Genomic DNA, 25,692 nt, shown 5'->3' with positions numbered 1-25,692 from the left:
GCATATTACAAAAATTTTTTTTTCCAATAAGTCTTCTATTGATTATAATAAGACTATGGTTACTGCTTCTGTTGTAGGTATCTTAATTAATAGCTATCCTTTTGTACTTGCTCCCTGAAGTGTTTTTATCAGGATGCTATAAATCAGATAAGGAAGTATAAAGCTTCTTCAATCTATTTGACTATAGTCTCAGGACATTTTTCAGGTGGAAAGGGTGCAGTACAATGAGTTGTTTTAATGCTAGGTGGGATGATGCAAGATCAAGAAAAATACAATTGTCCTTGGAGGCTAAGAAAACTTTCTCAGTTCAATCACACGGTGAAGCTTGAAGTATGAGTCTGTACTAGAAAAATCTTCATAATACAACATCTGACTATGCAACCACAGACTAATGGAGAGAATATAGTATACAGTCTGTAGTGCTTATTGATCAAATAAGTAATAAATAATTTCAAATACCAAAGGCTAGGCAGAAACCTAATTAGACTCTCAAATAGCCAGGACAAACTACACAGCATAACATTACAAAGAAATAGCAAAAGGTGGACTCATGCTCTAAGTCACTTAATCTTTCTTTTCTAGTTTTCTTCACCAGTGAAACTGGGGAACTTAATGTTTGGGCTGGTTTCCTCATTGGACTATTGTGAGAATCACATGAGATAATATCAACTGAGCTTTGAAAATAACAGAGCCTCATACAATTGCAGTTTAATGTTTTTGTTTGTAAAGGGAGCCCTTCTTAATGTATCTGAGCTGCCTTTAAAGTAACTTGTCTTAAATTATCTTTGCTATTCATTTTTTTCAATTGTCCCTGACTCTTGGAGATCTTATTTGGGTTTTTCATGGCAAAGATACTGGAATAGTTTGCAATTTCTTTCCTCAGTCCATTTTACAGATAGGGAAACTTAGACAAACAGGATTAAATGACTTGCCCCTAAATAAGTGCTTGAGGTTGGATTTGAATTCATGAAGATGAGTCTTCCACTACAGGCCCATTACTCTAACTACTGAACTATCTAGTGCACATAAGTTATCTTACTCCCTTTTTATTTTCTTTTCAAACTGATTGTGGTCAAGAGTTATGATAGACAGAAAAACTTCTCTCTTTTCCAATCTCCTTCACTCCCTTGACTTCCTTGGGATATAGTGTATAGCAATAAAGACTTACCTCAAGGGGAAGCCATGAAGCTCACAGATTAATATGTGACAAAAAAAAAAGGCACAATAAATGCTAAATGACAACAGATAATCTTTGTACCTGTTAAAGGCTTTATGATAGGTGATTTAAAGTTAGAAGCATCTTGGAGGCAGAGGGAATAAATGCCAAACAACACTAATTTTATTTTTTCCATACTGTTTTATTGCAAAGATACATTTAAAAAAATACACAGACATTTTACCATTTACAGATTGCAGATACAGATGATCTAAAAGAGTTAATTCTATTTTGTTGCTTTTATTATACCTGTCACCCCTGATATCACAAGTAGTTCACTCATACTGATATCAACTTAAAAAAGGGAAGGGGGATGACAAGGAGGCAGAACCTGCAATATATTCAATTAACAGAAAAGACTAGTTGTTTAATTATAAATATTTTATATTCTGTACATTATTGCATTAGGGAGCCACAAAATTATGTAGCATCATTACAAATGAAGACAGGTTAGAAATGGAGGAGAAATTATTTACGTATAAATACATAGATTCATTGTCTTCTTGCAGAACACACATGAGCTGAGATAATGTGCATTTAGGAAGCTCATTTTTTTGTTTTTGTTTTTGTTTGTACATTGCTTAGCAACTTAAACTAGTGAGGAAGCGACAAAATAAGTTAAACAAATACCAAACAGGTAGTAATCATAACTATATTATATGGCTTTCTATTTCTTAAAAATATTTCTAAATAAAACATGAAATAAAAGAAATACTTTATTATCTTGCTTTTCTTTAAAAAATAAAAATAAAAAATACCTCAAAGCTGCGTTGCTTCCTAACATTTACACAGCAACTAAAATGCTTAATTCAGACAGGAGATACAGTTCTAGTACTACACAAGGTACAACAGGACTTGGGTCTAAAACAGTACACGATCCCTGTCAACAACAGTACACGGGAAAGAAAACATTTGTAATCCATTAATAGGATGTTATCCACAATTAAGCACTTTTGTTAATCTATTTTTTCCCACATGAATATGCCCAGTTGGATTCCAGAGATTTATTTACAGACGCAAGAGGAAGACCCTAGTTTTCAAGTCTGTCAGGAAAATAATCCATATTGTTTTCCAGTAAGCTCACACCCATGGAATTATAATCAGAGAATTTGGATGATGAAACTTTTCTGACCAACTCATTATCAGAAACCAAATGTCTCAGATATAGAATTTAAACGGAGTTGGAGAAAAAGAAAAGAGCTGGACCAACCCTTAAGAGATACAGACTGCTAAATGACTGCCTGTCCAGGAGCATCCTTGAGTGCATTTGGGGTAGGGGGAGTAGAGGATGGAGCAGGTTTTACTGATTCTGAGGGAAATCTTTCAAAATTAAAATGGTTCAATGATCTGATGCTTTTTAAGTTTTATTTTGTTTGTTTCTTTTCTTAGCTTTCCTACTGGCCACAACAACCTTATCATTTTTAATCGTTAGTACGGAGCAAAAAGAATCGATGCAGGAGTGGCTCGGATGGGCCCATGGCCTGCCCTCAGAAGAGCCGGTGGTATGGCTGGAGCCTGGAATAGTGATGTGGATGGCCGTGGCGGCAGGGACAGGGCAGATGAGACAGCTGCTGCAGCCGCCAGAGGAGAGGAGAGGAAAGCAGGCGCCAGAGGTTTAATCATATCTTTCTGGAATGCAAGTTTTGCCTATGAAAGGAGGGAAAAAAGGTGGGGAGTGTTAAGGAAGAAGAGGATACTGCTTTAAATTGACAGCAACATTGACAAAAATATGTTTTCCCAAATAATACATTAATAGCAGAAAGCTTCTTCATGCTGTTAAAATCTTAATTCCAGATTCAGAACTTAAGAAATGAGAATGTTTCATATGCTTGGCAACACAGCTCCTGGCACAGTTTAACTTAAATTTGCTTCTACTTCTCCCTTTTTTGGGGGTCTTTGCCTCTGGGCACTAGAGTATGGGAAAGTTTCCACTGAATAGTTACTCAAGCTATTTTATGGTGCTGCTTGGCAAGAAAATTAAAATGCTACCTTTCCACACAGAAGATTCTTTGCTTAGACTTCAGAGTTCAATTCAAACTCTCAAGAGTCTTCTTAACCATAATGCAACTCACTGAAACTTTATGCAATAGTTGAGTGACATTCCATTCATCTGCCTAAGTAAAAAGTTTCAACACATGGGAATTTTATTGGCATTAAAAAAATGTGACCTATGACATGGAGGAGCAGAAAAGATTAATGGTGGATAAGTCAGTTTAAAGGTATTTCAATTTAGGAAAAAGTGCATGCTCCTAAAATTGGGTACAAATGGAATTTAAATTCAAATTTTAATAGTTTATCATTTAATAGTTCCTTTCAATGGCTTATTAAATGAATATTTGAGTTGAAAGAGAATTTAGAGATGTATAAGAATCACTCAAGTTCACCTGCCTAGGTAAAAAGTTTCAACATATAGGAAGATTATTGGCATTAAAAAAAAGTGACCAACGACATTGGGGAGCAGAAGAGATGTATTATGGGTAAGTCAGTTTAAATGTATTTCAATTTAGGAAAAAATGCATGCTCTTTAAAATTGGGTACAAATGGAATTTAAATTCAAATTTTAATAGTTTATCATTTAATAGTTCCTTTCAATGACTTATTAAATGAATATTTGAGTTGAAAGAGAATTTAGAGATGTATAAGAATCACTCAAGTTCACCTGCCTAGGTAAAAAGTTTCAACATATAGGAAGATTATTGGCATTAAAAAAAAGTGACCAACGACATTGGGGAGCAGAAGAGATGTATTATGGGTAAGTCAGTTTAAATGTATTTCAATTTAGGAAAAAATGCATGCTCCTTAAAATTGGGTACAAATGGAATTTAAATTAAAATTTTAATAGTTTATCATTTAATAGTTTTTTTAATAACTTGTTAAATGAATATTTGAGTTGAAAGAGAATTTAGAGATGAATAAGAATTACTCAACCTTATCTTCCTAAGTAAAAAGTTTCAATGTATAGGAATATTATTGGCATTTAAAAAAAAAAAAAGGTGACCTAAGATACTGGGGAGCAGAAGAGATATATTATAGGTAATTCAGTTTTTATTTATTTATTTTTTATTTGTTTTGTTTTTGTTGAGGTAATTGGGGTTAAGTGACTTGCCCAGGGTCACCCACATAGGAAGTTTAAATGTCTAAGACCACATTTGACCTCAGGTCCTCCTGATTTCAGGGTTGGCACTCTATCCACTGAGCCACCTAGCTGCCCTGGATAAGTCAGTTTAATGGTATTTCAATTTAGGGGAAAAATAGTATTCTCCTTAAAATTGGGTACAAATAGAATTTAAGTTCAAAATTTAATAACTTATCATTTATTGTTTTAATAGCTTATTAAATGAATATTTGGATTGAAAAAGAACTTAGAGATGTGCAAGAATCACTCACTCCTACTTAATGTAGCTATCTTATAAAATCTGTATTTTCATACATCAGCTTTACTCAGTACAACATACCTCTGTATATATATTATCAGAAAGAGGTCAGATTTGTGGACAATAGACTTATAGTCACAAAATGGGCAAGTCATCTATAGGGAACCTAGGGTGAGAAATCCATCTATCTGTGTATTTATATGATGTCTAATTTCTGGGCGTCTTGAGTAATTTTATCAAAAAATAAAAAATAAACAACTGAGAACCTAACATCTTGATAAGAGGTTAGAAAAGCTGAATATCCATATGTATGCTAAACACCCACAGCAAGAGAGACTCTAACACCCACACAAAATAAGGTGAAGAGCCAGAAATGGAGGTGAGGGGAGATAATAATTTAAAAAAAAGGATAGACTTCTGTTTGCATTCACAATGATTCTATCAGGTTTAGCACGCTGGAGGGTTCCCAAGGCATCACTTGCCCTAGCTCTGTTGTCATTACTTCTCCTCTTTATATGTTAATGAGGGGTATGGCTCCAGGTTCTGGCAGGGGTTGGGGTGAAGGGCAGGGACTAGAGTCCTTGGAGAGCTTTGTCTGAACCACCCTGCAGGCTTTTTTTTTTTTTTTTTTTTTTTTTGCCTCACCCAGGTAAAAGCTTTTCTCCAGAAGATCAGGAGCTGAGCAATGCCCTGTTGTGTGTCAGTTTTCTTAGTTCTTAGTTCTTTATTTTTGTATGGACTGAACTCGCCATATGTGACCCTTAGGATGCCAACATATCCATCCCCATCCCACTCTTCCCAGCCCCAACTCCCCAGACAAGGCTCCAGAGGATGGAGAATCATGGCCTGGCATACTCACGGCTAAAATACTTGGGCTTCGCTGAAGTTTGTTGTAAGGGCTGTACTTCGGTTTCATGGGTTTCCCTGCCACTCTGTCCTTGTGCCTTCTGCTAGAAATGTGCTGCAAGGAAATTCAAACAGATGTATTAGCTTTTCTCTTTGTTTCCTCCTTGGGGATGGAAGAGCACTCACTCCGTGGTGGCTTGGGTGAAGTCACCAAAAATTACAGAAATTAAGAATCATCTCTCACATTACAATTATCATTCAGGAGCCTGCTGTACAGCAAAAATGCAGAGGTAAGTAGAGACCAAATACAATGCAGGTTCCAAACAGTGAGCTTGAACGGACCTGAGAGGACCTGATTCAGTCCAAGCCCCTCATTTAACTGATGGGGAAAATATGACCAAGAGAAAGGAGTGACTTAGCTGACAGAATCATTCACTTTACCTGCTTAAGCTGAATTTCTGAATTCACGTGCACATCGCAGATTTCACAATGAAATGTTTTGTTCTGCAATCCTGAACCCTTGCTGCCATTCTGAATCTTTAATCTGGATCCTGGTCTTGGGTAGGACTTAATTGGGCCAGCCCCATTGCGAGCTTCTACCATTGTCTTGTGTTTGGATCCTAAAGAACCAGGAAATGTACATACATGTGTTACCATTTTTAATAATTAACCTTAAAATTATTCAGATTAGAAAATTCCCTGGCTGAAATGACATTAACTAGAGCAGCTTGATCAATGGATTGTCTCTGCTTTGTTGTCACATTTTTCCTAAAAGGGCTGACTCCTTTACACCAGAAAGCCGAAATATCTGTAACGGCTAAGCAATGACAGACAATCAGGAGCTTTAGCGGTAAAAATGTTTGCAGTTGTCATAAGCATAATTTAAATTCAAGAGACAGATGCTAACCTGTGTTATGGGCCTCTAGCTGTGACAGAGAGTTCACAGCCACTTTGCATAGAGAACAGTAAAGTAATTTTTTGGCTTTTTCCTCTTCTGATTCAGAAACGGCACTGGGAGCTCCATTTGTGCTCTTGGAGGGCGAGGTCACTGCTCCTGGGGCCAGTGGGGTAGTTACTCCAGGTTTGGGAAGAAATAAACCTCCATCAGTGCTCGAAGGTTGAACAGAACTATTGGCTTTCAACTTCCCTTTATCTTCTATTAAAAGAAATGCAGATTTGTGTCATTATAGTCAGAGAAGAAAATGCAAATCTATTTAAATTACATCCAAGGAATTAAAAAAAATTCTGTTTGTACTTTACTGAATTTTGGTTCATGTAACTTTAATGGGATTGAAAACAAACTATCTTATATTTTAAAATAAGAGCTCCAAGCCATCAAGTTCTAAATTAATACAGATTAAGATCCAGGATTGCTGGGGTTTTTTTTTTTTGGGGGGGGGTTGGTGGAGATGGGTGGTAGGGACAGTTAATGTCCTTCTTCTATTTGCATGAGGCTGTGGTAACAATGTTCTGTCTGATACCATAGAACTACAAGCTCTACTCCAGTGTGTTCCTAACTAGAAATGAAAATCATTATCAACCTAACCCAATTCTTTTCACAGGGTTTCAGTATCTATTATATGAAATGATAGTAACATGGAACCGGTCATTAGGTAATGTTAGCTTCATTTGACTACTTAAGTTTTAATTAACCACATGATTATAAAGCTAAAACCTCAATTTTGACATCATGTTAAAATTCTGGATTTTGTAGAATTGGGAAGAAGGCACAGGCACCATTAACTTTGGCTGTGATTAGTTAAATTTTCATTCCTATCTGTCTGACAACAGAATTTATCCAAAAATGCAAAAGGCGAGGACACCTTTTAAATTTAAATTTAAGTATCAAATAATGACATGGACCAGAAGTAAAATGATGAGGATTAACCAAACCATTCACACACATCTTGGCATTTTGATTGTGAAACTCTTAAAAGCTCATAATCCCAACCTACATGTGATAGCTGCATGAGAGGTCAGAATGACTTTTACAGAATCTGTCTCCAACCAGGCTCAATTGTGACTGAAGGTGGGCTCTATTCATTGGTTCCTTCAGTACACAAAGTGGAGCCTCTGCCACCCAGCAGCAAAATCCAGTCATGTGCCCACATCCAACCGAGCTGGTGCTTCTGGAAAATATCGATGAAAATGCTGATAACAGTTTATTAAGCAAAAGAGGGGGCATTAAAGTTCAAATTGTATATTTTAGCAGCAATAGCTAAATCTGATCTGAGCACTGTTGGTCTGGTAGATAAAGAGTGATGGAGTAACTACTAGGGTAATGAAGGTGACCTTCAGCAGGGTGTATATTTGTGAAGGCAAATCTAGAGTTGAAACAGTGGGAGAGAAGATTTCAACTAAAATCTAAAGGAACACTGGATGTATAGAAACTGGAGGGTGTTTTTCCCCTAAAACTGGCTCCCAGAATCTGAATATCAACTAGTGAGAAGGAAAAAGCAATTCCCTTTATGCAGGTGCTTTCATTCTTTCAGGATACCATGAAGCACCCAGGAAAAGGTCACAGGATTCGGGTGTAAAAAGATAGTATAGCTTTTACAAATAATAGTATCTGGATCTGTTAGTGCATCCTAACCTCCATAGTAAGATAAGACAAATCTGTTGAAGTACAAACTTCCTGAGATCTGATTCTCTCTTTTCTATAAGTTTTCCTTATAAGAACTTCAACCTTATGGAATTAATAATGTATAAAATGTATTCAGTGATATAGTACCTTCATATTTGTAGTTATGTATTCTTAAGACTTAATTTTGCTGCCTTAGGAATCTTTTTTTCCCCAATCCTATCCATAACCCCAACAGATGGTTAAAATTTGCTTCTATCCCAGTCTCTCTCTCTCTCTCTCTCTCTTTTTTTTTTTTCCTCCTTTCAACATTGCGTGTGGATTCTGCTCTATATGGATTGCTCTCCTTTCAATAAGTAGTTAATGGGAAAAAGAAATTTGTTACAGATTTTCCCCCTACAACAAATACTTATTTGTATTCCTATTAAGTACAAAGCATCATGTACCAAGGGGGTCAAGGATACCTGTAATGAGTTGTATGACTTGAACAGGTTATAACCTCACTGTTCTTTAAAGTTGTTCTTCACTGTAAACTGAAGAGATGAATTATTTCAAAACTCTTCTCTCGCTACAGTTCTATGATTAACTATACTTCCTGTGGTTTTCTGGGAACTTCCCATCCATATATCTCCCAGTCCCTAATCTTCCTTTCTTCTTCTTTTTTTTTAATTTCCCCCAGTCTTTGGAACCCTCTTTTACCATTAACAAACTTGTGTTTCCCTGGATCCTCCATCCATTGCTCAGATTTACTAAAACCTAACTTTCCCTGATCACTCAACATCTTTGGAAGTCCTCTCAGATACTGGCTGTTCATATTTTCTCTCTCTCTCTTAAGAATGAGCTTACACAGTCTTTTAATTTGCCTTCTTTTGAAGTTTACATACCCAACTCCAAATATTTGTTACTGTCATGTACTAAGCTTTCTTACTAACTTTGGCACCTGGTTGTCTTCTCTATCTTTTCCCCAGCATCATTTTTCAAAATGTCATTATTTACAATGATGGTTCTTTTATCATGACCTGCAGTTATGTCAACTTGCCTCCTGTCAATTTGATTCTCTCCTCTGCTTCAGAACCCATCTTAGGGGATCATATTTTACATGTCATCACTCACTCCAAAATTTTGATTTCTGAAATCCTTCTCTTTGCTCAGTCCCTTGGAAAAGTTTACCCCCAGTCAGAGATATTTAAAAGTAGAATGGATAAATTTGGGAGATAGTGAGCCCTCCCTCACTGGAGTCTTCAAACCAATGCTTGATGACTACCTCTGGAGTATGCTACTAGGAATCTTGTTCGGAATTAGAGTGCTCCAAGGTCCCTTGGGGCAACTAGATAGATGGATAGACAGTGGATAGAAGGCTGAGCCTGGACTCAGGAAGACTTGAATTCAAATGTGACCTCAGATACTAGCTGTGTGATTCTGGGCAAGTCACTTAATTTCATTTATGTCAGGTTTTTTTTTTTGTTTTGTTTTGTTTTGTTTTTTTTGTTTTTTTTTGTCAGAGTAATCTGTAAAATGAACTGGAGAAGGAAATGGCAAACTACTTCAGAATATTTACCAAGAAAGGCCCAAATGGCTGAAGAACAATAGGACTGAACAAAAGAACAACTGACCACAATGAAGTTCTTCTAAATTCAAAGCTTCTTTGTGTTCCTTGAAGCAGGGAACACTAATTTCACCACTCCTGAACCTGCACCCTTGATTCCTTATTGTCTTGCCCTGCCATGTCCTCCCTGCTAAACATTTCCCAAACTTAGGTAACTCCCATTATCATCTCCTCTCTTCTGACTTTCTTGGATTTGAAAGCTGTTGGATCAAGCAATGAAAAGTGATGACTGCAGCCAGGAGAGATCCATGCTATCTCACCTAGGCCCTTAGCTACACAGCAGTCCATAGATCAATCTGTCTGACCTCCCACATGTTCTCTTCACTAACTCCACCAATCAATCTTATCTCTTGGCGTCAGGGGTTGATGTCACCTTCTTCTTTACAGAGAAATCACATGCTGTCTTACTAAAACACCATCAATCCTCATCCTCTTTAGCTTCTAACTTCATCTGACCTCTTGCTTCTAATACCTCCTAACTTATTTTCAGAACAGGAGTTCTTACCTTTTTGGAATCATGGAGTCTGCTAGTATTCTGGTAAACACTATAGATCCTTTGTCAGAGTAATGTTTTATAAAATATATAGAATGTCAAAGGAATTCAGTTAGATTAAAATTCAGTTATTTCTTGGATCTCAGGTTAGGAACTCTTATTCTTGACCCTATTCTATCAAACAGTCCCTATTTTTAAAAAGTATATTCACTCGCTAATTTTTAATTGGCTCCTTTTCCCTCAGCCAATAAATTTGCTTAGGTTTCTTCTATTCTACAAAGAACTCAAAGAAAAACACAAATACTTTTCTCTTGATTCTGCTGTCTTCTTAGAATATAGAGTACTTGATTCACCCCTTCATCAACAACCTTGGAGAGAAATTATCTATATTTGTTGCCTTGACTTCATGTTCTTGGAATCTCATGATGGCATGTTATAATTAAAATTGTTTTCTCCAAAATCCCCAATAATTTTCCTGTCACTAAATTTGATGGGGGTTTTCCCAGTCTTTGATGTTTCTACATTCTCTCTTAATGGGCTTTCTTTTCTTGGTTTCCATGATTCCTCATTCTCTTGATTTTCCTAGACTTTCTCTCTTTCTTTTTTGCAAGTTCATCTTTTTTCTACTTTTAAAACGTAGATGCCCCACAAGATTGTGCCTTTGCTATCTTTCCCTATTTATACTCTATCTTAGCCATTCTATCCACTCTGAAATTTTCAATGAGCAAAATTATGCATATGACTCATAAATGTCTATTTCTATTTCAATCCTATTTCCAGAGCTCTAAGCCTGTGGCTCCAAGAGTCTCATGGATATTTATATGTGGATGTCTTGCTGTATCCTCAAACTCAGTATCCTCAAAACTAAACCCATCATCTTCTTCCCCAAACCACCCCTTTCTTTTAATATCTCTATTTCTATTGACAATCCTATTATCTTCTATGTCAACCAGATCTGAAAACTTCAGCATTACTTCTGATTCTTCCATTTCCTTATGATGTCAAATTCTGTAGACTTTACTTCCACAATATAACCTCCAAACCTCCATTCTTTCCTTTCTATGCCATTCCTGTACGCGTTTTACTTCAGGTCCTATTTACTAATCTTCCATGTGGTGCTCCTCACTCCATGCTGTCCCTTCTCCAAACCATCAATGACACTACTTCTAGAAACATTTTCCTCATGCAATATTAGGATCATGTCACTCTCATATTTAAAAGTCTTCACTTCATTTCCCATTGTCTAGAAAAGAGAGAAAAGGCTTTAGATGTTAGTGGGAAAGTGAAATGAGATATGGACATCTCATATAAGTAGATTTTATCATGTCACTATCTCTTAAGAAATCTACTATGTGTCTAAAATGTACTAAGTGCTGAGGTTACAAAAAGAGGCAAAAAACCAATTTCCATTCCCAAGAAGCTTAATGAAGGAGACAACATGCAAACAAATATATGCAAAGCAAGCTACATACAAAGGGTAAATAAGAAATAATTAAGGAACAGAAGATACTAGAATCGAGAGGGTTTGGGAAAAGCTTCCAGTAAAAGATGGAATTTTAGTTGGAACTTAAAGGAAGCCATGATGGAGGCAGGAATGGAAGAGAGAGCATTTCAGGCATGGGGGACAGCCAGAGAAAATACCCAGAGGCCACAGAAATCTTGCTCATGGAAGAGGCAGGAATCCAGTGTCATGGGATTGAAGAATATGTGATAGGGAGTAAGGTATAAGAAGACTGGAAAGGTAGGAAGGGGCTAGGTCATTTAGACTTTTGAATGCCAAAAAGAATTTGTTCCTGGAAGCAATATGGTGTAGGGATTTATGTGTGTGTGGGGAAGTGGGGGAAGGATCAGACACATGCTTTAGGAGAATCATTTGAGCAGTTTTTACTGCCAGTTCAGGTCAGCAGCCACTCTGCAACTCACTATGAACTTCAGTGACTTGCCGAAGATTGCATGGTCAGTGCATGTCAGATTCAGACCTAGAAGCAGTTCTTTCTGGCTCTAAGACTAAGTCTCTGTCCACTGTGCAGTATTTCCTCTAAATTCTGATGACTAAAGAGAAAGAGAATTGGATATGACAAGAGTAGCATCTACAAAGTAGGAGGAAGAATAACCATAGCACTAATTCATAGGAATTAATAACCAAAAAGAGAGAGAATAAAGTCCTACCCTTGGAAGACTATATGCAAATATACAAAGTATGGTTAGCAAAAAAGGTGAAGTAGAGATCCTAATGCAAAGAGAAGCTTTTGAATTTATAGTACCTTTGGTGAAATAGGGTAGGGCTCATGACTGGAATTTGGATACAGAAATGTATACTCTATCTTAGTTTAAAAAGTAGATTATAATTTTATACTAAAAAAGTTAACTTAACAATAAAAAAGATTTAAAAAATCTCTATAGAAATGGTGGCAAAAGACTCCAAAATATAACAATTTAAGGAAATCCAGAATGCTAAAGGGGAAAACAACAATAACAACAACAAAAAACCATTTTGGACATTTGAGTGAAAATCAAAAGAGGTAGAAACTAACTCTAATTTCTAGAAACTAAAATGATTTCTTCCCCTTTTCTTCCCTCCATTACTCAGACTATACTACAGACAACCTGGATAGAAGGAAGAATATGGATAGAAGAAAAAAGTTTATAAAAGATGGTGCAAGCATAAGCACAAAAAGATAATATCGTAATGTTGAATGATAAGCATCTTAGAATTCTTTTTCCCAAAGCAGAAAGCTAAAAAAAACTATGCTTTGTCTTAATGAAAATTTGAGACTTCAAAATGCTAAATAAAGAAGCACCAAAAAGGACTGTAAATCATAATCTATTTATGATAGATAAGGAAGAGTTTATTGTTGAAGCAGAAAGTATGTGTGGGGGAACCACTGTTTGTTCTAGAGAAGGAGAAAGGGAGATTTGAAATGGGTTCAGAGAAAATATTGATAGAATCCAGTGTCCTAAAATTTTAAAAGATTAAATTCTCAAGAATGAAATTCTGAAAACATAAGACAAAATGACTCTGATAAGGATGGAAAGGAGAACCAATTTAAAAGACCAGTGGGGATGCACAGGAAACTTACTGACAAACACAGAACTGGCAGTTGCAATATATTGAAAAAAAATGCTTGATTTGGAGTTAAGAATTAGGTTCAAGTCCTAGTTTTGCAACTGGTATGACTTCGGAATCAATCAGCAACAATTTATTAATATCTTTCTATAGATGTTAAATGCTAAGGACCATAAAGACAAAAAGAAAGAGTTCATGCTTCAAAAAGCTTACATTCTATTGAGGGAAATGACACAGAATAATAAAAACAATGCCTAACATTTATATAGTGTTCTATATATTTGGACTTAAGCTTAAAACTGCATTATCAGGCCTGAATAAATTGTGGTGTTTGAAAGTAATGGTATATTATTGTCCTATAAAAGTAGTGAACAGACTGATTTTAGAAATGTTTGGAAAGATTTACACGAACTGATGCTGAATGAAGCAAACAGAACCAGGAAAACATCGCTACACAGCAACAGCAAGACTGTGCGCTGATCAGCTATGGTAGATTTGGTTCTTCTCAGTGGTTCAGTGATCCCAATAAATTTTGGATAGAATCCCAGCAATCCCAATAAACTTTGGATGGAAAATACCATCCGTATCCAGAGAGAGAGAACTATGGAGAATGAATGTAAATCAACACATGCTATGTTCACTTTTTTCCTTTTTTTTTTTTTTCCCTTGTAGTTTTTTTTTTCCTTTTCTTCTTATTTTTGTTTCCCAACATGATTCATGTGAAAATATGTAAAAGAAATGACTGTATCTGTACAACCAAAAAAAATATTGTTTTATATGTAACTGGGAAAAAGAAAACAAATAAAAATAATTAAAGCTGTAAAAAGAAACCCTTGCATTATTAGTATTATCTCAATTGATATTGTAACACATAAACATCTTCACAAGATATTCAATATAAACGTATAAATAAAAGATGACTGGAGAGGAAGGAGCACCTACCAGATGGAGATTAGGAAAGGCTTGACAATGCTTGAGTGGAGTTGTGAAGATTTTAGAAGATGGAGGTAAGGAGGAAATGTATCACTGACCTGGGAGATAAGCCCAGGGATGGATGGAGCATTGTGTGGGAGGAAATAATGAGAACAGTTTGGATAAACTGGTGCCTTAGTGCCTGCTCTTCAGATTGGTGAGTGCCTAACTTGGATCATTGTAACATTTTAGACCAGACTAAATGACATATTTTGCTCGGGACTGATTCCTTCTGGAAGGATTGTCATGACTTTTCTTTACAAGAACTGTGTTTTTCACTTCATCTTCGAAATTAAGTTCAGAGACACAATAGCTACACTTAATGTGGCTCACTTAGACATACTTTATATATTTTCATGTCATTTTCCATGTAACTATAAATATCTGCTTAATGTTTACATAATCTAGAATGAGATTTAATTCAATTAAGGACTTTATCAAAGGCCTCTCATATGCAAGGCTAAAATGAAAATGAATGAAAATAAAAACTTAAATAAAAATAAAAATGATAAAGACAAAATAGTTTCTGTCCTAAAGGAGCGTACATACCCAGTTTTTTATTTTTTCCCTCAGCTGAACAAAAATTGTTTTTTACTTTCATTGGCTTGCTTATAATCACAGTATTATTGAGATAAATTCTAAGTTTGGAAATGTGCTAATAAATCCCATGTAATTTGGGAGAGCTACTTTTTGACAACAATTGACCAATAAAAACTAGAGAGAGTTTTCACATATGCCACTATCCATTGAATCACTGAATAACTTGAGTGATTTTTTCCCAAAGACATAATAAACCTTTATGTTTCTTCTTATGTCAAAATCCATTGTCTTGCTTCTTTTCTCTCACTGACATTTCCAACAACTTTTTATTTTATTGTATTTCAAAATTTAATTAAGATACTATTTACTTCAGCTTCCTTTAATAAAGATGCTTGTCATCATGATCTTCCATTTCCCCCCAAGTATTCTCTGACCTACTTTTAATTAGCAAGCCCTTCTGCTTGCCTTAATTATTTCCTGATTGTTAGAACACCTGTATTTTATGTTTTGTGTTATAGGCTTTGTTAGGCAAAATTTGCTTAGCCACCTCAGAATTGTCCTTAAATTTCACCTTTCTCCTCATTTGAAAGGTAAAGTAATAAAGCTATTAAAAATAAACATATCAGAAATTAGATACCCAAATAAGTGCTGTTCCCCTTCAAAAATATTCAACTAGAAAGGTTTCAGACTTTAAAGCCACGGTTGCTCAAAACATTTTTGGAACTCCACGTTCAGAGCCAGACTGGAATCATCTGTCTGGCAGAGTGTGCATAGCCCTGCATGTGAAAATGGTTCTCATTACTTTAGGGTTATGCTTCACTTCTAAATCAGAGGGAGATGTCGCAGTTCAACACCTCACCTGACTTGGCTTCAAATTACTCTAACCCAACCTTAAATCTCTATACCCAGTGTAAAGATTCAAAGAAACCTGTTGCATACTCTAAAGAGTTTTAGAGAACTAATCACACCATTAATTGGGTCAGACCCGTCTTCATCTAGACCTTAATTCAATTATAATATTTTCAGAGCAACACAAATTCCCTTCTGTTTCCACCAGAAAGTATTCGATCACCAAATGAGTTCTTAGGTGCTTGCAGCAGCAAATTTAGGACCGTTAAATCTGTATGGTTCCAGATTTGCCCTTGACTTGGACTACATTAAATGAACTGTGTCTTTTCAATCCAGGACTGACATTTTCAAAAAGAATCCCCATCAATTCTGAAGGGGACTTAGCTCTAGAGAGAAGGTGCCTTTGTTCTTGGAGGTCTGCGATAATTTTTTTTGTTGTTCTTCTAAGGCTACTACACTAAATTAGCTTAATGTTCCTAATAAAACAACAGATTCACTTCTAATACGGGCTGGTGAGGTCAGCTGGTGCTAAGGATTCCAAGGTCATGGGTTCAAGCCCCACAAAGCTTACAGAGACTACACCACCTGTTCATTAGTCATAGGCTCCCTATACCCCTGGCTCTAGCAAGTGAATCATCACAAGAAAGAATGTGGATGACATTTACTTGATGGAATATCTCCTGAAAAGTGCTCATCTCATGGGTGATGAAGAGTATTTTAAAGTAGCATTTTCTTAATGACATTTTGCTCCCTCTCTAGGCCAGTGTGTAGTTATAGTTATGCTTACTAATAAAGGAAGGAAGGTAGATTTGCAATTATTCATGGCAGAGCATAGTGGTGATTTAACTTTTTTTTCTGGATCATTTGTGAACTTGTTATAAATTATTGAGATTTTTGGAAGAGAACTTTTATCTTAAGTGTTTTAAAATTTGTTTTCTAATTAAAGTTTTCCTCACTTTGATGAAAGAATCTTTTTTTGAAAGTCACACTGGTCAATATAGGCCTACCAAGTTGGGAAAAATTTGAATAGAAGTCCTGTAGGTGAGCTATATATGACTATTGTTTGAACAATTTTTGTGTATGTGTTGGAGCACATTGCAGGTCTAATTTATAGTACGATTATTATCTGTATTGGGGAGTGAGCACATGCCATGACAAAATTACAAGTATTTGAGGTACTGAAGAGCAGTTTTATTTTACTTAGATTTTTAGGAACTCTCTTGAAGAAAAGTCAAGGAGGAGAATGAGCAGATGAGAAAGTGAGACAAAAAGATCTGAAAGATAAGGAGAACTCAAGATTTTACTCAAAGTAGAAAGAAGAAAAAAAAAACTACAGGAGGAAGAGAAGGTAGTTGACAAAGCTAGGTAAGAGAAGGTCTGTCCATTAAGTGATTCTATCAGTCAATAAGCATTTAATAAGTGGTTACTATGCTAAGCTCAAATTTAAGCAGAAAGAAAGACAATGTTTTTCTTCCTTATACTCAGATAGGAGAAGACAGCACCTAAAAGGAAGATGAAATGGAGGTGGGAGGAATGGGGTTGGGAGTGGGTATCCTAGAATGAGAATCTATTAGAGAAAAAACCTGGAGAAGAATGAAGACAGAGCTGGCCTGAGTCAGGATCCTTCGAATGGGAATTCTAGATGGAATCAGATGGAAAAGCCACAGAGAAAGAGGGGATTTCCAATGTATGAAGTCCAGGAGGGGGGGGGGGGTGGAGACTGGGGTGGGAGAGAATGAATACTACTTTGAGAACAAAACTATCAAGGGAAAAACAAAGGAAGCTGGAATAACTATTGAGATATCTTGAAGGTGAGAAAAATGATAACTTGAGAAACCAAGTGAATACTCTGGAGTTGAAGGCTGTCAAAGGAGTTCTCCAAAAGAGCTATTAGAAAAGTGTCCTTCTTGGGAAGAAAAGTTGAGAGTTTCTTTCTTTTCTTTTCTTTTCTTTCTTTCTTTCTTTCTTTTTTTTTTGATTAAAGTTGTTTATTTTCAAAACATATGCATAGATAATTTTCAACACAATTCAACAAAAACCAAAACCTTGTGTTCCAAATTATTTTCCTTCCCTTCTATGCCTTTCCCTCCCCTAGACAACAAGTAATCCAATATGCTAAACTTGCAATTCTTCTATACATATTTCCACAATTATGGTGCACTAGAAAAATCAGATCAAAAAGGAGAAAAAATGAGAAAGAAAACCAAATGCTAGCAAATAACAACAAAAAGAGTGAAAATATTATGTTGTAATCCACACTTAGTTCCCACAGTCCTGTCTCTGGGTGTAGATGGCTCTCTTCATCACAAGTATTAGAACTGGCCTGAATCATCTCACTGTTGAAAAAAGGCATGTCCATAAGAATTGTTCATTATATAATCTTGTTTTTGCTATGTACAATGTTCTCCTGGTTCTAGTCACTTCACTTAGCATCAGTTGTTATAGGTCCCTCCAGGTCTCTTTGAAATTTTCCTGCTGCTCATTTCTTACAGAACAATAATATTCTATAATATTCATATATCATAACTTATTCAACAACTCTCCAACTGATGGGTATCCCCTCAGTTTTGCACATGTGGATCCTTTTCCCTTTTTTATAATGTCTTTGGGATACAAGCCAGAACAAAGAATATGCATAGTTTGATAGTCCTTTGGGTATAGTTCCAAATTGCTTTTCAGAATGGTTGAATCTGTTCTCAAGACTACCAACAATGTACCAGTGTCCCAGTTTTCCCACATCCTCTCCAACATTCATCATTATCTTTTCTTGTCATCTTAGCCAATCTGAAAGGTATGTAGTGGTATGTCAGAGTTGTCTTAATATGAATTTCTATGCCAATAATGATTTAGAGCATTTTTACATGACTATAAATGGTTTTAATTTTTTCATCTGAAAAATTGTCTCCATATCCTTTTACTATTTATCAATTGGAGAATGTCTTGAATTCTTATAAGTTTAACTCAATTCTTGATATATTTTATAAATGAGGCCTTTATCAAAATCCTTGGATGTAAATTTTTTTTCATTCTAATCTTGTCTGCATTGGTTCAGTTTGTATAAAACCTTTTTAACTTAATGTAATCAAAATTTTCCATTTTGCATTCCATAATATACTCTACTTTTTGGCCACAAATTCAAAGAAGGTTGAGAGTTTCAAGGAAAGTTTTATCACTCTCTAGGGTATCAGGGACAGGGACAATGACATGTTTCTTAAAAAAAAAAAAAAAAAAAAAAAAAAAGCATTTTGATGTCTAAATAAAGAAGAAAAAGAATGCCACATGGAGAAGAAAAGAAGCAGGTGCTTGTCCCCTAAGGAATAATGCTGTGGACACAAAGGTGTTACCAAGAGTAAGATCATTAGATAAGGGTCTGAGAAAGAAGAAATGAATAGTGGTGGCTTCCAGCTCCCTGTGGTGGGATAAGGAGGTAGTCATCTTTTGATCTGATGGGAAGGAAAGAAAAAGTATATCCAATGTATGGAAGAAAAGATTCTTAACTGATCAAACCAGCTGATTGTTGTCCATTTCTCATGATTCACGTGGACATAAATACTATCAAAAGCAAATTTCAAAGCACTGATGAATTGTTAAAAAATTTCACACACAAAAAACCTAAGTAAAAAAGTATTCATTACTGCCGCCAAATGATTCTCAAGAAAAAGGCAGAGAAGTGAGGAGCTGCTTGAAAATGGAATATCTGAGAATGAGCTGTTAAGTTTTAGACTACAGCTTAAAATAGAACAATAACAAGCTTCTGGCCAGGTGTGAAGTAAACCTAAAAAATTTTTAAATGTTCTGACTGGAGCCTTACAATTCTAATTCAGAGGGCTTTTAGCAAATGAAAATGAGGGGAGAATTATGTCTACTAAACAGCTACTACAGAAAGTAGCTTTGTTGTGGTCAGTCATTTAGTTGTATATCACTTCATGACCATACTGTAGACCTCACTGTTCATGGGGGTTTCTTGCCAAAGATTATTAGAGTAGTTAGCATATACCAAAGAAGAAAAGAAGTAAAGATGCTCGAAAATCTAAGAATAAATCAAATTCATGACTTTAGATTTTAAGCAATTGCAAAACAACACACACACACACACACACACACACACACTCTTACAAAATGGCAGAGTTCACTTGAGGAACTAAAACTAAGCAGCATATTTGACCTATTGGGATATCACTGACACATAGTAGATGTGGAACATAGCTCTGTAGGACCTATCTTAATCAAAATAAAAATATATTGTCCCTCTATCTCTTTTTTGATAACTTTTTATTTCTAAAATACATCCAAAGACAGTTTTCAACATTTGCCATTGCAAAATTTTGTGTTCCAAAATTTTCTCCCTCCCTTTCCTCCACGCCTCTCTCCTAGACAGCAAGTAATGCAATATAGATTAAACATGTGCAATTCTTCTAAATATATTTCCACATTTATCACAGCATTGTCTCTTAAGAAAATATGTTCATCAAATATATTAATGTAAATCAAAGATGGGAAAGAAGGGAAGAAAGCATTTGAGTGAATGTCAATAAAGGCAAGAACAGAAGCAATAAATTCTTAGGGATATACTACAAGCATAGAGAGAAAGTTGCAACTAGAGGAGAAAGGAGCTCAGGAAATAGATCACAAGTCTGACAATGAGGCATAGAGAAGTAATGGACAACTTAACTGGGAATCTGTTGGAGTTCTTTCTCTGCTTAAAGCAGAGCAGCTAATAATCTTTTAAACTGTTTTTAATGAAAATTTATACAATGACACATAATAAAGAAAAACATTTTTGAAAGATTTTAGGTCTCTGGCAAATGCAAAGATAAAACCATGAGTCTAATTGAGCGTGGTGAGCTGCTAGAAGGTTGAGATTGGAAATTCTGAGTTGTAGCCAGCTGTAGACAGCTAAGGAGATCTGGTATTTGCAGTAAGTTTGGCATTAACATGGTGAAGGGGTGAGGTGGTAGAGGCAGCATACCAGGTTCCCTGAAGAGGGCCATAGCACTTCAGCTGGGAAATGGTGAGGTTTAAAATTCCTTTACTGACCAGAATGAGACTGGGCCTGTCAGTAATATCTTCCCTTCCAGCCTAAGCAAGCTAGGAAGCTCTCTTAACACAGGAATAATTTAAAAACAATGATTCCTAAGTGTAGAATACTGGAGATAAAACAACTCACTCACCATCTCACTCCTATGATGGACATAAAATTTAGAACAAGGCATGTATTTTTGAACTTGACTAATGTAGGAATTTGTTTTGCTAGACAAGAGATATTAGGGGGATTTTATTTTTCTATTTTTTGTTTTTCTTGTTTGATTTGAGAGGCAATACGAGGAAGACATAATAAATGTAAAGATAAGAAAGAAAAGAAACAGTGAAGACATACTAAAATACAATGATCAAAAAAAACCAAAAACCCCCAAAAACCAGACATACATTTTTATAGATCCTGGGTTAAGAACCTCTGAGTTAGTGTTAATCAACAAAAATAGAAAAACATTAGTGATTTTCTTCTCCTCCTAACAAAATCTAATCACCACTTATGTTGGAGGGGGGTGGCAAAGTAGATGACTTCTGAGATCATTTCCCTTTTTGTGGTCAGAAATATTATTTGGGTCAGTCCCTTATTTTCAAGGGGGTTATCATCTAAATTAGAGTTTTCTAAACTAATCTAGTCACAAACATTTCTGGACTTGATATGCAATTTGATGAAACCCAGAAATATGAACCCAAGAATATGAAAAATCTATGTAATAATCAAAGTTTGGTAAATTCAGGAGTCAAAATGAAGGAAATTAACCCTGTTTTCATATTAAAGAATCTCTGGGTAAAAAAATAAACTAAGAAAATTTGTTCTCCAACAATGAATGAAATATAGGGGAAGAATTTTGTGAATAGGGTGGAGTAGGTCAGTAAATTTGAAGCTCTTCAGATTTCTTCCACAAATAGAACAAATTTACACCTTCAGGCAAACATAGACTGGTAAAAAAACCAAGACAACTTGGGGCAGAATAGGGTCCTTCTGTTACAACCTGAGAAAATCCAGAGAAAGATCCCAGTGGACTCCTGAGGAGACCTGGGTTTGGCTGGAGCCTCATCAGGAGCCATAGAAACTTTCACCTCCTGGACAGCTTGTGTAGTTGATTAGGAGCACCAGGCTGTGCTGTGCTGCAGAGAAGAGGTTCTGGGAGAGCAGGAACCAGCACAACTGGCAAGTGCAGGGGTAGGAAGGCAGGGTGCTGCTGGCTGCTGGCACATTCAGGAGGGTGGAGATTTTAGTTTAGGGGTTCCTGGTCACAGGAGAGAGCTGAAGTGAAGTAAGAGGTCTTCCCATCTCATTTTTGGAGGTGCTTACATTAATACGCTTTATTTAAAAAAAAAAATGAACCAGCAAAGAAGAAAGACCCCACCATAGAAACTTCTGGGGAAATGGGGAAGACTAGGATTCATCTTCAGAAGAGTCTACTAAAGTAAAAAGAGCCTCTTCTACCCCCAAAGAGTTATGTTAAATGGCTCCATGCTCAGAGAGAATTTAAAGAAAAACTCAAAAAAGAATTTAAAAATCAAATAATAGACATTGAGTAAAAGCAAAAAAAAAAAAAAAAAAAAAAAAAAAAAGAATAAAAACCATCCAAGAAAAACAAGATTATGAAAAAAATTAAGTAACTAGAAAGGAAAATTCAGAGTCTCAAAGATGCAAATAAGTCTTTAAAAATTAGAATTGGGCAAGGGGAAACCAGTGAAACTATAAGAGACCAAGAAAAAAAAACATTATAAAGAATGAAAAACTAGAACAGAATGTAAAGCATTAGAAAAATAACAGATCTGGAGAACAGGTCAAGAAATTATCAGAATAATTGAACTGCCTGAAAGTTGTGACCAAAAGTTGTGACACAATAATGCAAGAAATAATACAAGAAAAATTTCTTTGAGTGATAGAACATGAGGGGAAAGTAGAAATAGGAAAAAAACAAAAAACAAAACAAAACAAAAAACCATAACAATATAATAATCTCAAAGAGAGATCCTTTGTAGAAAACACATAGGAATATTCTTGCCAAATTTCAAAACCCCCAAATCAAGAAACAAGATTAAACAAGAATAAAACAATTCAACTATGCTGGAGCTACAATTAGAATTGTACAGGACTTATCAGAAGCCACAATAAAATACCACAGGTCTTGGAATCATATCTTCTGACAACCAAAAGAAGTAGGTCAGGGGCCAAAAGCATCATATTCAGCAAAATTATAATATTGAATGAGAAAAAAGAATGAAATGCTTTGGAAAATCCATGGAAAGCAATTGACAAAAGAAGGCTTTTAAAATGTCATAGTCAGGAACTGCATTTAAGATACCCTCTTATCTAAGATCCTATTTTTTGGATTTATTTTACAGCTGTGTTCCTGATATCCTAAGATCACCCAGAGCCCTCATGAATTAAAATCTAATTGTATGATAAAATTTCTCTTAGTTTCAAGGTCTTTTTTTGGGCATTATGTTTTAAGGAAAAATAAAGACTTTCAAGGATTAATAATGAGGCAGTTATGTGATACAATGGATGGATTTGTTGGGTCTGGAGTCAGGAAAACTCATGTTCTTAACAAATATGGCTTTAGACACTGTGTGATCTTGAGCAAGTCACTTTACACTGTTTGTCTCAGTTTTCTCATCTGTAAAATAAGCTGGAAAAGACTTTAGTATTTTTGCCAAGAAAACCCCATATGAGGTTACAAAGAATCAGACAGACTAAAAAATGACCAAACTAAAAAACACAAAAACTGTCAGAGAAATGATTTTACTGATTTGAACAAAATTTTCACATGGAGAAGCAATATGGCATTTTGGGGAAAAGTATGGCATTTGGAGACAGAAGATCTGAGGCCTGAATTCAGGCTTTGTGGCTTCCTGTCTGGGTTACCCTGGGCCAATAACTCTAAATTTCAGTTTTTAAAAAGACAACTTCAAGCCCATCAGTTGTGGAATGACTGAATAAGTTGTAATATATGAAGGTAATGGAATATAATTGTTCAATAAAAAATAATAAAGACAATGATTTTGGAAAGGCCTGGAAAAATTTACATGAACTGATGCTGGACAAAACAAGCAGGAATACATTATACACAGTAACAGAAAGATTGTGCGATGATCAACTATGAAAGATTTGGTTCTTCTCAGTGGTTCAGTGATTTGAGGCAATCCCAATAAACTTTGGACAGAAAATGCCATCTGCATCCAGAAAAAGATTTATGGAGAATGAATGTAAATCAACACATATTACGCTCACTTCTGTTTTTTTTTTTTTTTTTTTTCCTCTCCCATGGTTTTTACTTTTTTTTCTGATTTTTCTCTCCCAACATGATTCATTAAAAAATGTGTATTTAAAAAAATCAAATTAAATTTTTAAAAAAGACAAGTTCAACAAGATGATTCCTATGGTCCATTCTGGCTTAAGTACCATTATCCTATGATTCTCATGAGTTTTGTTCTGTGCAGCACCAAATAATATCTCATTTATATTAGCCACTAAATGTTTTTTCTTGAATGATGATCACTGAACATTGAATCAAGTCAACAGGATTTTTATTAAGCGCTTACTATGTGTCAGGGACTGGGCTTAGTGCTCATCCATCAAGCTGAAGTCCATTTTGGTTAATGAAAATAGATAAAATTCTGAAAGAGCATTATGGATTGTGTAAAAAAGAAAGGGAAAATGTTCAAAGGAGAAAGCCACATTTATCAGAGGCAGTGTGCTGCAACAGATAAAACACTCAATTTAGAGTTAAAATCCTGAGTTCAAATTCTGGATCTTTCACTGCATATATGTGATACATAACTTCTCTGAGGTTCATTTTTCTTTTTTCATTTGTAAATAAGAAGAATAGAGTGAAAGGTTTCTTCCAAAATCTTTTCCAGTTCTAAATCTATACTTTATTTATGTGTGTGTGTGTGTATATATATATATATATATATATATATATATATATATATATATATATTTTTTTTTTTTTTTTTTAACTTATTTATTTTTTTGACGCACATGGAACATCTGAAGTTGGTTGTTCAGAGACAAAATTTTAAGGGGTATGTAAAAAACTTCTCAAAACACTGTTGTGGAGAGGCAAAAGTTAAATCTTTTGGAAAGTGAAAGGAAGTACATAATTATCAAAATTTTTACAACCATCATTATTATAAAAGATATAATTTAGGTTATGGTTTTCTGAGAGATGCAACTTTAATGAAAAAAAAAAAAACGTAATGGATTCTCCTCTTTACAAAACAGATTGTATTTTATATGTTGTTGTTTGGTTGTTTCAGTGTGTCCCATTGTTTGTGAATCCATTTAGGATTTTCTGGAATGGTTTGACATTATTCTTCTCCAGAGCATTTTACAGATGAGGAAACTAAAGCAAACAGGATTAAGTGACTTCTCCTGGATCACACAAAACTAGTATCTGAGGCTGCACTTGAACTTGGAAAGATGAATGTTTCTGACTCTATACTCAATACTATCCACTGTACCACCTAGCTCTATTTTATCTTCCCTTTGTTAAAAATAATTTATTGTAAAAGCAATAGATCAATTGGTCAATATTCCCTAAAATCACAGAACCACAGTCACCAGTGTTTTTTCCTGCATCTACATCTTGAAAAGCAAAAGAACTCTTAGGAACTATAGAAAACTGGTTAGAAAATCAATCCTGAGGTTTCAATGGAAAATCCTTATTCTAGCTAAGGTTACAAAGAAAGGCTCCCCTCATCAATTTTTACTATTAATTTTTCTTTTTGTACTTAATATGTGCCAAAAGAAATTAAGCAATTAAGTGACTAGTGGTCATATTCTTTACTGCTTCATAAGTACCTTGTCCAACGTTCTCGTTCTTATTCCAAAAAACAAAGCACTGCCATATTATTTCTTCATACTCATTAAATCAAGTTAGCCAACCTTGATAAGGGATTCAGACAGATTTCTTTGCTGCTTTATTTCTCTACTTTCTGAATAATGAGAAATTAATGGGTGTAAGTCAGAATATCTACTTCCTAACCAGTTGTGCAGTCTAGTGAGAAATGAGGATGAAAAACCCAGGAGACCCAATAACAGACAAAAAACAAAAACAAAAACAAAGAAAAGAAAAAGGAAAAGGAAAGAAAAAACT

At 35.2% G+C, this 25,692-nt stretch overlaps 1 protein-coding gene across 10 annotated transcripts in view; it reads right to left on the bottom strand.

The window, feature by feature from the left end:
- Positions 1 to 1,337: 1,337 nt before the first annotated feature.
- ZNF385B (zinc finger protein 385B) overlaps positions 1,338 to 25,692 on the bottom strand; it is a 520,340-nt gene continuing 495,985 nt past the window's right edge. For 9 of the 10 annotated variants that reach the window (XM_074302975.1, XM_074302976.1, XM_074302974.1 and 6 more), the window contains 4 exons: positions 6,344 to 6,592; positions 5,878 to 6,056; positions 5,450 to 5,551; positions 1,338 to 2,863 (listed from right to left, as the gene is read on the bottom strand). In XM_074302975.1, coding sequence (XP_074159076.1) covers positions 2,645 to 2,863; positions 5,450 to 5,551; positions 5,878 to 6,056; positions 6,344 to 6,592 — 749 coding nt within the window. In that variant the 3' untranslated portion in view covers positions 1,338 to 2,644. The remainder of the gene's footprint in view (positions 2,864 to 5,449; positions 5,552 to 5,877; positions 6,057 to 6,343; positions 6,593 to 25,692) is intronic. The other variant, XM_074302977.1, reaches the window with a different exon arrangement.

The sequence above is a fragment of the Sminthopsis crassicaudata genome, chromosome 3, assembly GCF_048593235.1.
Source record: "Sminthopsis crassicaudata isolate SCR6 chromosome 3, ASM4859323v1, whole genome shotgun sequence".
NCBI classification, from domain to species: Eukaryota; Metazoa; Chordata; class Mammalia; order Dasyuromorphia; family Dasyuridae; genus Sminthopsis; species Sminthopsis crassicaudata.
Note: the sequence above shows the minus strand (reverse complement) of the source record. Positions and strands in the feature narration are given on the sequence as shown.